General features: G+C 31.1%; 2 protein-coding genes across 2 annotated transcripts; one reads left to right on the top strand and one right to left on the bottom strand.

The window, feature by feature from the left end:
* Positions 1 to 368: 368 nt before the first annotated feature.
* On the top strand, positions 369 to 2,504 carry HELRODRAFT_178163 (hypothetical protein; the record flags this gene model as incomplete). Its single annotated transcript, XM_009026298.1, has 4 exons — positions 369 to 424; positions 790 to 896; positions 1,014 to 1,109; positions 2,434 to 2,504. 4 exons carry the CDS (start codon positions 369 to 371, stop codon positions 2,502 to 2,504), a joined length of 330 nt encoding a protein of 109 aa, XP_009024546.1.
* A 2,574-nt stretch (positions 2,505 to 5,078) lies between these two features.
* HELRODRAFT_178162 (hypothetical protein) lies at positions 5,079 to 7,636 on the bottom strand (the record flags this gene model as incomplete). Its single annotated transcript, XM_009026297.1, has 4 exons — positions 5,079 to 5,165; positions 5,241 to 5,370; positions 6,030 to 6,115; positions 7,538 to 7,636. The coding sequence occupies 4 exons, from the start codon at positions 7,634 to 7,636 to the stop codon at positions 5,079 to 5,081; spliced, it is 402 nt and encodes a 133-aa protein (XP_009024545.1).
* Positions 7,637 to 15,959: the final 8,323 nt, after the last annotated feature.

Genomic DNA, 15,959 nt, shown 5'->3' with positions numbered 1-15,959 from the left:
GAGATGCGCGCTTATTTGGAAAGATGATGGCGTGCACGTTGTCTCTTTTGTGAACACGGAAATTAAAATGAAACCCTTGTTGAACGAACGGATGAATGCGGTGTCATATCGCTTGATGTATGTAAACCAGAACAAATATTTACTTATATCATGTAAACTTTCCATTGTTGTTAGAAGTGTACAGCAGTTCTGAAGAAAATTTAATCCAACGATATTTTTGTTACGATAACATAAATCAGTTAATATCTGTTTATACTCCAGTTTACATTTATGGCTTGTATTTTTTATCGTGTAGAGCTACATGCAAATCGTTTCTGGCCTATTGATTTATATTAAATATTTGCAACATCTCACACACACTGTGCATAATGATATGGGCACTGGGCAGTGATGGTTTTTTAGTTTCAGACAACATTTCAACCGGGTCAGCTGGCGATAACAAAGACGAACTTTTATCGTTTGAGTTAACTTGCTAACATAATTTTTGTGTGTTTGTCTGCGTGTGTGAAAGAAATTTGTACAAGTACAAACAAACACAGAGAGACAGACTGAAAGACGAAGAGCAAGCAGTGACCGATGTTATGTTATACATTATATTTGAGTGGGAGGCGTGTATCAGCTAATAAATTGATGGATGATCGTTCATTTGCCAGAACATCACTTACACGCAGGAAATAACATTTTTCAAGCATGGAAAATTGTGTAACATTAAATTACAACAAAAATTATTTTTGTTCTAGTGATGTTTACAAATTTAAAAATTGTTTAGAACAATCAACACAATAAAAGGACAAACAAATATGCAAAAGGTGAACACGGATTGAAATCAAGCACGACGATCGCAGAAGGACGAAGCACTCCAACCTCCCACTTCTTAATAAATCATGTCTCACAACGTCAGTCAAAACACATTAGTGAATTAGTAAAATTCACAATAATAAAAATCTTGTCGTGTTTGTCAGCGTTGACAACATCGTTAAATTGTTTGCACGTCTGTTAATATTGCTGATCAGCGCTGAGTTGCAGCGGGGGAGCTTGCCAGTTTTCTGCACGTTCCATTAATTTCGATAAATTGGAAAAGTTTGTTTTCCTTCAAAATGGCTCCCAAAGTTAGTTTAGATTTACTAGCAAATCGAAACTAACCAAACTGTCGCAAAAACCATAACTCTGTTGCCAAAATATTTGCAATAAAAACTAAAAACAAGATGTGATGTGAAATAATTCAGACAGAGCTAGATTAAACAAAAAGTTTTATGCAAAACAAAAAAAAATCTCCAGCAAAAACATAAAAACATTTGAGACATCTGAAACGCTGACAGACACTTGAAAAAATTTTTGTACGCCGTAAAAAGTGATGCAATTAGGAGAGAACTGAAGGTTGATTGCATAACAGATGTTGTTAACTTCAAACGGCTTGCACATTTGTTAAATTAAAAATGACCAGATGGGGATTTAAAAAAGAATTGTACAACTTGGACCGTAGAGAATAAATACTTTTACATAAAGAAAAGAATGATGGCGTTTTAAATTTGTGTCTACATGTTTAAAAAATTAAATCTATGGAGACAAAACTCTGAATAATTTTTCAAATAGTAGAAAAAAAATCAAAGAAACCAACAAAAAAACAAATCAGCAGTCAGGTTATATGACTTTTTTTTAAATACAATTTCACTGCAAGAGTTGAAAAAAAAATTAGGCTAGCATTTGATAAAACAACAACTTTACATGTTTAAGTCCAATAAAAATAAAACATCGTAACCAACTGCAACATTAACAAATGAAGAAGTTCAGAGAGAAAAGTAGTTATAAATAAGAGGATTAATGAAGGCGAATAGAAGTTTGGTTATTTCTTTCATAATTGAGTTAGCTGGAGAATTATTGTGAAAAAGTTTGAGACTGCCCATGCGTGCATCCTCTGCATGATCTATCATGTATTCAATTCTTTGCCTATTTGCATTGGGTCACAGTCTCTATATACATATCTTCATCGCAGTGGCTTGCTCCTCTACGTCAAAGTAAATAATGCCTGCGTGTGCGTCCGTTGTGTATGTGCTTCTTCATATTAGTAACAAGGCTGCTCTTGATTAATACCACTATGCATCTATGCATATCTATATATACTGTATATATATAATATATGTATATATATATATACAGTATTGTATAAATAACACTGTTTGTATAAAGTATGATTTTCTTCCAACGAATATATATATATATATATATATATTATAATATATAAATATACTAGATATATATATATATATATATATATATATATATATATATATATTTAGGAACGAGGTTTTCGTTAATACATATTTTGTTAAATTTATTTGCCCATTTTGCATTTATCAACTTTTTTATTATGGACTCAACACAGCGTAAATGAGATTTAAACGAATTATGTAAATTATTTGGCGGACATGACAGATAAGATATTAAAAATAAAATTGGAATTGAAAGTGAAGTTAAAATGGTACCTTGCGAAGGATGTAACCTAAAAGATAAATTTAATACTAAAACATAAAATTAAATAAAAGTTACTAATTAATGAAAGGTAAAATAAATGAAAATAAAATTGGTTCGTTTAATTCTCATTTATTTTAATTAAATTTCTTATATTTTATTGGTTTTAGGCTCTGATGATCGCTAGTTAGCCGAAACAACGTTGTCAGCTTCTAATATGTCACAATTTCATAATAAATATGAATGTCAAAAACTACGCTGTGTTGAGTCCATAATAAAAAAGTGGATAAATGCAAAATGGGCAAATAAATTTAACAAAATATGTATATATATATATATATATATATATATATATATATATAGTGTACATAATTAATTATAAATGCATGTGTGTTGTGTGTGTTGTTTATCGATGCACATTGACTTGATGCATTCACTGTTTTCAAAGCTAAATAAATGTTTTGAACAATTTAATTTATAAGAAATAACCCCAACATATTATATATATATATTTATTTATTTATTACAAAAACACACAGTATCTGTAAATACACGTAGAATACGACATCAGACAGACATTGCACGCACATGACCCCCCGCTCAAAACATATAACAAATATAATAAATAGATTGATACTTATTGATATTGATATAGATTGATTGATAGATTGATTGATTGATAAATAGATTGATACTTGACAGAATACACTGTTGGATAGATGGGTACAAAAATAGATATCCAGGCAGATGTGTTGAGGGATAAAATGCTAGCGATACATAAACGGATGGATATATAGATACTCAGATGAATACATTGATGAATAGGAATGCATTTGCAGATACAGAAATTGACAAAACAACATGGGTGGATGCCAGAATAGATATATAGATACTTAGATGATAGATGGAAAAATTGATAGATAGAAATACCTCGACGTCTGCAGATAAGAATAAATAAATATATAAAAAACTTTTTGAAACAGAGATATAACTGACTTCAAGATTGCATGTAAGTGGATACATTGACAGATATTGGATGGATAGATAAAAGATACATTGATAAATAAGGATACCTAGGTAGATACCTAGATAGATGGATATATAACGGGTAAAGAGACACTGGTAAATACATTTATGAATATCTAAGTAGATTGAAAATTAAATGTTATGTTAAATGATTGTTTGAAAGTTGTTGATTAATTGGTGCATGATTGATTGAATGATGTTTTGATTTGCCATTTTGAAATTTGATAATTTGATAAAGGGTTGATAAATTGTTTACTTATTAACGATAATTTCGATGGATTAATGGTTTGGACTGATCAAGTTATTAATATATATATAAAGGTCATTGTTGCAATTTATTGGTTGATTTGATGTCTTCACTTGTTAGCATAATTTTTTGCTAATGTCTCAAATTGGTTGCATAACTTTTTGAATTGCGCAGAGTGCAAAATTTTATGAAAATTTTTGCCACTAAATCCATAAAAGAATTTTGTCATTAAATAATTTATTGTAGCTACATAAGCCGATTAGCACCACACCTGCTCACACACATACACAACACAAACACACACACACACCACAACACACACACACACCACAACACACACACACACACACATATATTCATACACCACACGCACATATGCATGAGGTTACAAACATACCATAATATTAATCAGACACACATTCATATCATGTACGTACACGGACAAAGCAAAATGAACACACAATTACACGTGCACATACGCACATACATTAAACAAATAAACACAAATAGACACATGCACACAATCAAACACATAGTCATTAAACAAAAACACATGCTTCCATGACTAAAACATTATTTTTAAAAAGCTTTTGTCGCTAATGATTTGGGTAACCGTATTATGGAGAATGTCACACGCACACTGCAAATTAACTTAGGTTGCAGGTGTTTATGTTGTTAGCAATTACGCGAATATGTTGAAAAAAGTTTATTCAGTCAAAAATTACTGCTTCACAAATTTCCACCTGACCACAAACATTCGTCTACTATTTGCAAATTTGGATCGTTTGATAGCCCTTTGGCTCCGAGTTTGAAACTGTTTCAATTTTTACTCAATTAAAATATAAGCTGGCATAAAAGTATAAAGACAAGAATTTATGACATGGCAGTAAGTCAGTAAGTTGATTTTATCAACAAATATTAATTCGTTAATTTCACACTCAAATGTAATCTTTTAGAAGCTTTGTAACACGAAGAAAGTTACTTTGATTATAAATTTGCAACGATTTCAAATTATTTTTTTCATTTAAATTATTCTTTTTATTTATCATTTTTTCAAATAATGATAATTCTTGAATTGTCCCAACATTGAACAATTCTCAACAACTGCTCATGGTAAACAATAGAGACAACTTGTTCTTTCTAAATGAAAATAAAATACATCTTTATTGAATGACGTCATGAATGAACAACTTGAATAGCAGAGAGATGCAAGAATGAAACGAGAGAGGTAGCAGGCAAGCAAGCACGAAGGCCTAGCGATGTTATCTCACTTCGTTTTAAATGCTTCCACGGTCTGAGCCACTGTGATGAAAAGATTCAATTTTTTATGACGTAGCTACGCACGTGATTCCAATCTGATTTCTGGTTGGAGGGCTGAGGAGAGTTCAACACAGCGACACAACTCAACATTCGTGCTCATTTTCTACATCATTTTTATAAAATATTTTTGGTAATTTGTTATGTAATGAAAAATTATTCGTTTATAAATATTTAAAACCTCTACATATTCATGTGATTTATGAGCACCTAGAGTACTAAGAACGTATAGGACATCTGCACTGGAGAGTGCTCGCCATCTATTCACACGGACACTCATGCACTCGTCTGAACTGGGAGCACAAGATAGGCTAACAATCAAACAAAAGCCTGCCTGATGTTTTTAAAAATTTAATTTAATTATTTGACATCGACTTAAACAAATTGACAAAGTGAATTTAAATTAAATAATTTAAACGTAGATTGAACTAAATAAGTATTAAATTAACTAATCATCTTCAAAATAAGACTTTCAAGATTATTTCAAGGTCATTTTTTTAATAGAAATTACACACGTGTAATTTGAAGCGAATTAAAAGCAAATGCTCAATTAAAAAACATTATTTATTCATTTACTTTACTATTTGTTTAGAAATTGATCAACGTTCGATCAATATTTTTTTGCTTTCTGATTCGTTTGTTTATTTATTGTTGGACTACCAAATCATTTTCATTTCACCAATAAATGACGTTAAAAAACATTTTATAATAAAGTATTAATAACATAAACATAACAAAAGATTGTACAAAAACAATTTTTATAGTGCCAGAATCATTTTGTGGAATGATTTTCAATACTATCAAAAAATAAATTAAGGCAATTGAATTGGGATTGTTCAATAATCTAATCGCTAGTAGTTGATAAAATAATAGCAATATTAATGAACGAAGAAACGATGAATGATCGAAATGAAATGTGAATGCAGTGACATCCTTCCTCAGGCCTTCCTCACGCTACTCTCTCTCCAACGTTCTCTCAAGCAGACTGCCCTCCACTCCACTCGACAGCCTCCACCTGGCCTGGCACACGTGCTCGAATGCAAAGTTCCACGAAGACTTGAAATCATGTGTGTGTGTGTGTGTGTGTGTGTGTGTGTGTGTGTGTGTGTGTGTGTGTGTGTTTCCACGTCAACCATCGCAAACGACACGTTCAGAATCTACTTTTCCTCGGGGCACTTTTGAAAAATAATTTTATCAAAAATTCGCCCCAGACTTTTTGAAAATAATGATAGCAGGAATGATAGTAGTATATTAGTATAGTAATGTAATTATAATAATAGGAATAATAAATAAAATAATAATATAGCAGTACAATAGTATAATATAATAACAAAAAATAAAATGAAAAAAGTTATAAAACAGAAGTTATAAACCTAGACGAACAAATTGTTATAATGACTCGCAAATAATTACAGATGGAAAGATTAACGCCAACAAACCAGATATTACCAATTTGAATGAGACTGAAAATGTATGCCTTCTGATAGAAGTATCGACACTGACTAACTCAAATGTTACTTCGAAAGAAGCAAAAAAGAGTGCAAGTATAAAAATCTAGAAATGGAAGTTTGACGAATGTGGAATGTTAAATGCAAAATAATACCAATAGTTTTAGAAGCTTTAGATATTATTGGCAATGGGACAATAAAAAAAACCTTGAAATGATCCCTGGGATGCGAAAAAAGAAAAAATTCAAAAGATGGCTTTGTTGGGAACAGCGAAATCCTTAGAAAGTTTCTTGCACGATATCCTTAGGACTTAGATGGGCCCTGGAGTCATCTGTAAACAGGCTCAGACCGTGATTAACGAATAATAACAATAAAAGTTAGGATAATATTGAAAAGAATAAATAAATTATATAGCATTTCTGAAATAGTATAACCAAATTATTAACGTTATAAAGATACGAATAATAAAGCCTTAACTTTCAATCCTATGAAGCGAATAAACGAACAAATAAATGAATGCTTGAACGAAAAAGTAGATTAATAACAGATTAAAAATATGCAAATGATTAAAAATATATGAATAAAAACACAAAATAAATGATTCTATTAACATAATTAAAAGCAAATAAAAACATTGAGATCGCAGAGAGAACGGTGGATAGATATGACTGATTAAAAAATGAATAAATAATCTGATGGACGTTAATGAAAACAGTAAACAAACGTATGATATTATTTCTTAGTATTGTGTGAGAGTGTCTGTGAGATTATCCAATATTATAATGGTCGCTATACAAATGTTTAGATAATAATAATAATAATGATAATAATATTAACACGCACACAAATATTTATTTTAGCGAGGGTGTGTACATTCATACCGGGTCAGATGGTAGGCTCTACAACTTGGCTTGTTTACGTGCCAGGACGAAGTTCACCAGGATACTCATTCGGGAAATGATTATGCGATGACGCTGTCTTGGTGTTGCACATTAAAGACGTTAGACATTAAAGCCTTATCACTCGTTACCTCCAGACGTACAGAGAATTTGGAGTAATCCCAAGCCTGAAGAAGACCAACGTAATGGCTCAGGGCGTGCCGACTCCTAAAACAACCATTAATGGACATATATTGGAGGTTGTAGAAAACTTTACCTACCACGGGCCGACCATTTTAAATTTTCTGTTCGTAGATTGGGAAGTCAACAACCGAATTGCCAGGGCGGTCCAGCAGAATCAGTGAGTATGGAACAAGCCCAGTCTAACTGTGAAAACCAGAGTAGCTTAGCATTTTTCTATATGGTTGCGTTACATAAACTGCCTGTTTGAGACGTGAGAAAAAACTCAACAGCTTCCACATGAGATGTTTGCGTTGCCTGCTAAGAATTAGATGGCCAAGACAAAGTTTCTAACACCAAGATGCTGAAGCAAACCGGAATGAGCAGTTTATATGCGGTTCTCACTGAAAAGCGTCTCAGATAGCTCGGCTATGTATAGAGGATGGACAATGGTCGTATTCCCAAAAAACTTCTGTACGGTGAACTGGCTGAGGGATGTAGAACAGGGCGTCTAAGGCTTTGGTTCTGTGACATTTATAAAAGAAACATGAAAAACTGCTCTATCGATTTCATATCTTGGGAGAGCTTAGCAAAGAACAGCGCGGTCTGCAGGATGTCAGTCAAGCAAGGTTCATTGCGTGTGGATATGGAAAGAAACCGGAATGCTGTTCTAAAAAGATCCAGTTGGTCGACATATATATATATATATATATATATATATATATATATATATATATATATATATATATATAATATTTCTTATCATCTCAAACTCTCATTGTACTTTGTGTCTATTTATCACTGATTCATTCAATTACGTTCAACATCACTGCGCCAAGTTTTAACAATTATATTTATTAATTTTTTCTCAAAGTCATTACAAAATTTTGAATTTTTATACGTTGCTGCTTATTTGAAGCAATTACATTTTAAAGGCCCACAATTTATCAACGTTAATTTGCCAAGGGTATGTTGTGAATAGGTTATGTTATTTTTTAAATTTTGTTAACTATAATATATATATATATATATATATATATATATATATATATAATATTACGTATGATGCAAGATTTCATGTTTCAATGTTTACGGTTGTCATAAAGAACTTTAATAAACACGAGGACTGCCACTACACGCCTTCATACGTATGCGTACATACACGCATGCCTGAATTTATGTGCGTATTTATACAAAAATAACTGCATGCGTAAACGCTAGCACACACACACACATACACACACACATACATAAACACACACATACACACACACGCATACACACACACGCATATATAGTTAAAAATATTTAAAAAATAGCATACCATTGGCAAATTAACGTTGAAAAATTATGGGCCTTTAAAATGTAATTGCTTCAAATAAGCAGCAACGTATGAAAATTTAAAATTTTGTAATGACTTCGAGAAAAAATTAATAAATATAATTGTTAAAACTTAGCGCAGAGATGTTGAACGTAATTGAATGAATCAGTGATACTTATCTCCTCAGGGTATTTAGAAAGTACAATGAGAGTTTGAGATGATAAGAAATCTTTTCATTAATGTACTTGTACAAGTATCAAATGAAAAAAAAACATACAAAAGGGATGAGCAGACGTAAAGTTGATATTTGTTAATGGTAGTGAAGAGATAGAGCAAAACATAAGATGCGCGCGGAAGACTGCGGAATTTTTGTGCCAACTAATTCATTAACCGACAGTGCGCAGATTTGTGGACTGATGTCATCATGCTTAGATGGATAGATGGAAACACACAGAAACACACACAGACACTGACACTTACAAACATAAACTCATATGCGTGTTCGTAAGCTGTCCGAACCTGTACAGGATGTTATGAAATTAAATGCACGCCAACAACCGACTTTAAGTGAGTTTATAACGAAATGAGTGCGCAGCCAGAATGAGGCAATCAATGTTTTGATGACGTGAAGCTTACAGGACAGTGTCCAACTATCCAGCAATCTTCATGTTCTGCTATCTCTTGTGATTAAATTTCCATTGCTGATATTCTTAAGTCTTCATTTGAACACGTTCATTTTTAAGAGTACACAACACTAGAACTCTTTACTTCACTCTCTCTCTCTCTCTATCTCTCTCTTTCTCTCTCTCTATTTTTTATTTTCTCTGTATTTCTTTTGCATACATATATAATGTTGGCTCTTGTGTACATATATAATGTTGGTAATAGACCATAATTTTTACAATATTCTATAAATTCTACCGAATGTTTGGCGTTAATATGTTTGTAGTTCGTTTTCTAGAACTACCTTCCTTTTAACTTCTAATTCTCGAGAGAGATGGAGCAGTCGCTGCTCGCGATCTTGTTCGATTGTTAGATTACGTCAGTTGGTCGCAGAACCTCGAGTAAAGGAACTACAAACATATTAACGCCAAACATTCGGTAGAATTTATAGAATATTGTAAAAATACATATATAAATAAATATCACGCCGATGAAATTAAAAATTTAAAATCATTACAATTGTTTCGACTGAGAAACCACGTTTTTCAAATGTGAAAAAGATCAGCCAACATAATGCAATATAATAGTTTATTTGACCTCCAAAAAACAAATCCTAAAATGCAGGATGACTGTGAGTGTCTTCACAGTCAACTTGACGAACATCAAACATGACCTGACTTGCATGTAAAGCAAAGTTAACAAAAGTTTACATAAATCATAAATGTTAGTATGTCAACGGTATTCACAAGTACAATTATATCATACTGTTATAACCGTGCTACCGAACGCACTAGATTCTAGCGTATTCTAGAATGTTCTAGTGACTGGAACGTTCTAGAGTATACTGGAATCGGACCATCTGGAAGAATCTAGAAACGACGCTAGCGAAGAGTACATAAGCGCATGTCGCAAGAGATTCGTGATTAGTGATATTCGTGATTAGTGATGTTCGTGATTAGTGAAATTCGTGATTTTGTGAATAGCCATTCGGTGAATTATTTAAAGCGATATTTGATTTGTTTGTTGACATTGTCATAGCGATCGATTTTGAACGATTTATAAGTTAATTGTTGCGTTAGTTTGAACTTACTGGAAATAAACGATTAGTTGATTTCTTCTGTAAATAAAGTTTAATAACTAATAATAGTTGATTTCTTCTGTAAATAAAGTTTAATGACTGTTTGGAATATTTTATTCAATCGAGGATTTGAACCCGTCGCATCGTAAATCGGTTACGATAGCGAGTATTATAACAATACAAACATGCTTATTTCACCTCGCAGCCATACGAATTACTGTAGTGAAGTTTATATATTTGTTTGTATGTGAACGAAATTTCACTACGATAAGTTTTTTTATTAATTGTATAAGATCATAGTCAGTTTTTATCAGATTGAAGCAGAAATAACTCATTGAAAAAGAAACAAAAACGCATCCAATCCATCAACACCTATTTAAAAACTTAGACATCCATACTCACTTGTAAACATGCACTCTCACTCATACACATTCACCTCGTCTCACACCAACTTACACACACATAAACAAGGACTCATACATATTTATACAACCTCATAAATATACATACCGACTCATAAATATTCAAACCGACTCATGCATATTCATACAACCTCATTAATACTCACAACTCATACATATTCAGGCTAACTCATACATATACACTTACTTATCCAAAATTTACTTACTTATGAAAAAGAATGAAAGTGGTCCTTTAAAATGTGGTTGTGTTGAAGATGTGTTGGAAGTGCATTGAGTGTGAAATGGCAACTTTTTGATACACTTCAAATTCGAATGGCAACAAAATTTGGCCGTACATTTGATTTATATGATTTATTTTCAATTAATAATTAAACTGTCAAACGAAATACACAATTGTTAGAAACCACGACAAAAATCTGCTTATCATTGTTTACGATGTTTCTTAAAACTTGTAGGAATAAATTTTACGAGCGACAAATTTTGTTAGAAACGTTTTAAGTGAGTCATCTGTGGTTCTTGTAACATACATTTCCTGAATTTGTCAACTTTTTAAAATTATAAAAAAAAAATAATTTAGCAAGAATGTCCTATCACTTTTGATCGATGAAGATCTATGAAGATTAAAAACATTCGTCCAAAGGCTTTTTGAACAAAATAAATTTTACTAAAGTTTAAAAATTATATATTATATATATATATATATATATATATATATATATACATTGGATGGAGACCATATTTTATACAATAGGATATGACTTCTACCGAATTGTTGACATTAATCATGCTAATTACTAAATAATAAATTATTGATTAATGCCAACAAATCGGTAGAATTTATGCAAAACTATACACACACACACACACACACACACATATATATATATAAATATATATATATATATATTCTCTTCCTATATATACATATATATATAGGAAAAGAAAGAGATAATTAATTTTACGATGGTTAGTTTTGAAAAATACTATAGAGAAGTCTGTTCGTTACGGTGCGATTTTATTACGGCGGTCAATAATAATTTGAGTGCAGGACTTTAAAACTCCGTCGGGTATAATCTTCCATTAATTGTCTGAACGTGCTGTACTTTCGGATTGATGGATTTTGCTTCATTATTCCGGCGATTTATGATGATGTTTGTTATTGTGGGATTTATGATGGTTTTTATGTTCCCTGTTCAAACCAGATTGAGTTAAACCTTCTTAGTTTGCACGTATTTCTCCATGAGCGACTCTCAAATTCTTTATATCAGAAAATTAATTACAATATTCACTATTTATCGTGTTTTTAATCATAATTAAAGTTTTTACTGATCTATCTAATAGTTACATCAGAGGTTGACAAGACATTTGACTGTGTTGGTGAATGTTGAATAAACTAATGAAAGCTAAGCTTCCCACATTTCATTCTGCCATCATGTGGCGTGGTGGTTAAAAGCGCCTGCCTCCGATGTGACACTAACTAGGTTCGATCGCAAACGAGATCCCGTCTATCATATCCAATGCGTTTGATGTGCGGTTTCACAAATAATAATTATACACGCTGTATGTGCTTATTTTGTTACATCTGTAGAACACAAAATGACCTTTTTAATTTGAAACATTAACATTTCTTATAAGACTTTATCTGTTTGAACATCAAAAATTTCAACATTAGTTTCTACAAGATTAATATTAACTCGATGATTCTTGAATGTAGGAAAATCACCATTTAAAATTTTTAATAGGATTTTTATTTATTTAATAATGTATATAAGCTACAAATTCGTTTTTATTCAGTATTTGTTGTGTAGATAGTTGATAAAGTATGAACTTTCCAAGTACAAATCATCTGCATCAGTTGTTGCATTTTTAAATGCGAATTTATTTTCATACTTTCTGCAAAATATTTGAAAAAATGTTTTGGTGAAAATGTTTTATAATATAATGCATCGTGTAACGCTTCTAAAAATTTTTAAAATTTTGTTTTGAAATTATTAAAAATTTTAAAATGAAGTTTTAACTGTGCATTAAGATTTTTTATGCTGCTGTTTTGTGTGCTGGAAGAGTAACGCAACAAAGGAGGAAGAAGGTGCACCCTTCAACACCCTTCAACACTTTCAAACAAATTTAATTCCATTTGAAATATCTAAACAAATGTTTTTTACTGTGTGAGCATGAATAATTTCTGGGTGCGCCCAGGCTGTTCAGCATGGAAGTTTTACTAACTCATATCATACCACTTGTTATATTTTACCATCAACCACATTTTGCCATAAATTTTTAGAAAAAACATTTAATTGATATTTAATTATATTCATTGTTCTCTGCACAAACACCACACTTAAACAGCAATAACTTAAAAAGAAGTACCACCACGAACAAACACCATCCTCTTACTCAGCTGATGAAAAATTTATGACTCGAATACCAGTTTGACAAAGCGTTATTTAAAAAATACAAGAAATGTGTAGAGACAATGATGGAAAGTGAATCAGCATGAAACCAGGCCTGAGTTGGATGTATAGCTGAGCATAAAGAATGCAACATGATTGATGCAAATGATGTTCCCGGCTTACATGGCCACTCTCAACATGCAACCTTTTTTGTCTTTTCTCAGTTTTTCCTCAAGAAAATTAAAAAAGGAACGAAAAAACAAAAGCCGTCTGAAAAAACTAATCTTTATCGCAAACTTTAATTTCAATAACACGCAAGCTTTTGTTAGAAATTTTTAAATATTTTATGACGTGACTTCAATTTCTTTAAATTTGAATTATTTTATAATTTACAAAAAATTGTTTAGATTCTTTATTTTAAACATAATTTATTCGAAATAAATACTTTTTTTTGCAAGAAAATTATTAATTCACTTCCCAACAAACAATTTATTAGTTATCTAGCTATAAAAATTAAAAAAATAACGATGGAGTTTTAGAATGCATTTACTTTTCATTCTACGAACAAGTATTACAATTTGTGTTGTGCTACTTAAATCTTGATTTTCATTTTTATTGACGTCATTTGCATAAGAACACGAATGATGTAATGTTAAACAATACAAAATACATAATAGTTTGCAAATTATTTTAACAAAGGTTGATAATAATGGGTCGAAACGAGATGCCTTCGCTAATTTGTGTTTGAGATATCATTTTGTTTAATTTTACGCATTTTACAAATAAAAACAAAAGAAACTTTAATCGCAGTTTTGTTAGTGCGTTCAGTGTTGGTTTATTTTTTTAATATTACACTTGAACTTTATTTGTACAAAGCTCTGACTGATGAGAGACTTCTCACAATTGAAAGGATACACGAGGTTATAAAGAGTATAATATTATTTTCAAACAGCTGAACGCTTTTTTTATCTCAACGTCAAATCTTCAAAAATGTACTAGCTGTTTATTAAAATGTGACATTGGTTACTCCTTTACTGAATTCTTTTGAAAATAATTGATGGTGTAACTAAAATAAAAAAGATTTTCCATTCCAAGCAAGCAATTGCTAAACTATTAGAACGCAGAAATGTAGATTCATAGTAAACAAATAGAAAAGCAAAGTGTCAAAATTGTGTCAAGATGAAAATTTTGCGGGCATTTACATGAAGTCTTCTGAAAAAGAACCACCACCAAAGTCTGAAAATAAAATTGAAATGAATGGGAAGATAAAAACATAAAGAAGAAATACATCAAGTGGAGAATAAAAACATTAAGAGAGTAGATTGTATTTTTAGATAGATGATAGGTGCAATTGATGTGCACCATATAATATGAGCGTGCCATCATAAGACATTAGGCAGAAAGCACATACAAGTCATTCCTTATCTACACTGCTTGTGTGCATCTGCATCGTTTCGAGCAATAATTTAACTGCATCTATTTTCTTATTTTCATTGTATTTTATTTAGAACTTTTTTTTCTCTATTTTATTGCCTATTAAAAATTCTGCTTGCTATTTTAGTCTGTTCAAAATACCGAAAAGTATCAAATATCAAAAGGTACAAAACTCATTAAATCATTGAAGATTTTGTACATAAATACAAAAATTTCCTACCCTTACAAACATCTCAAATTTTTAGAAATCAAAATCTTTCATTGGACACGTGTGTTTAATGAGTACAAACAACCTAGACATATTTTGCTGAGTTGAGGATTGTTTGATGTTCTTGTTTTATATTTTTTCTCTCACACTTTTTTGGTTTCATGATTGTCCTCTGGCTGTCAATGGTTGTCTCGTATTTCAAATTTTGTTCTCAAATATTATTATTATTATTAGGTATTATTATTTGCAAACAATTTATTTTTATTAATTTTTTTTTACAACTATACAGTTCAACATTATTTGGAAGAAGCAACACTATTTAAACAATGATAATTTTTAAAGATTTGACCAAATAAAATAATCCCAGTATTGTAAAGTCTTATCCAGAGAGTTATTGGCGCCAAGCCTGACAGGCCTATTTGAGTAAATCTCCAGGATTTGTTGTTATTAAAAACTTTGGAAGTGGTTGATGTTTTGTTGTGGTTGAATGATGAGAAACATACTGCCACAAACTGAAGAAGATGAAGAATAAAAATGAGGTCTTTCTTGACTGAAAAATTAATTTAATATTCATGTGAGAAGAAAATGAAATATGATGATTAACCAACAATGGGACGATGACATGAAGGTATGGTAATTAAAACAGAGAAATAGCGAGGTGAATTGAATAGGAATTCTGGAAGTTTGTTTCAAATGCGAAATCTTTTTAATTCTACGGTTAAGATCATCCCGAATTTGCCCTGAAGATACTTTTATCACCATACCATCGTTAATAACGTTGTTGCTGTGTTATCATTAATTTTCAGAAGTACAAACAAACTACACATGCCAAACTTATGTTAATACACGTACTTATAACACTAATACACTAATACACG

The sequence above is a fragment of the Helobdella robusta genome (assembly GCF_000326865.2).
Source record: "Helobdella robusta unplaced genomic scaffold HELROscaffold_46, whole genome shotgun sequence".
NCBI classification, from domain to species: Eukaryota; Metazoa; Annelida; class Clitellata; order Rhynchobdellida; family Glossiphoniidae; genus Helobdella; species Helobdella robusta.
Note: the sequence above shows the minus strand (reverse complement) of the source record. Positions and strands in the feature narration are given on the sequence as shown.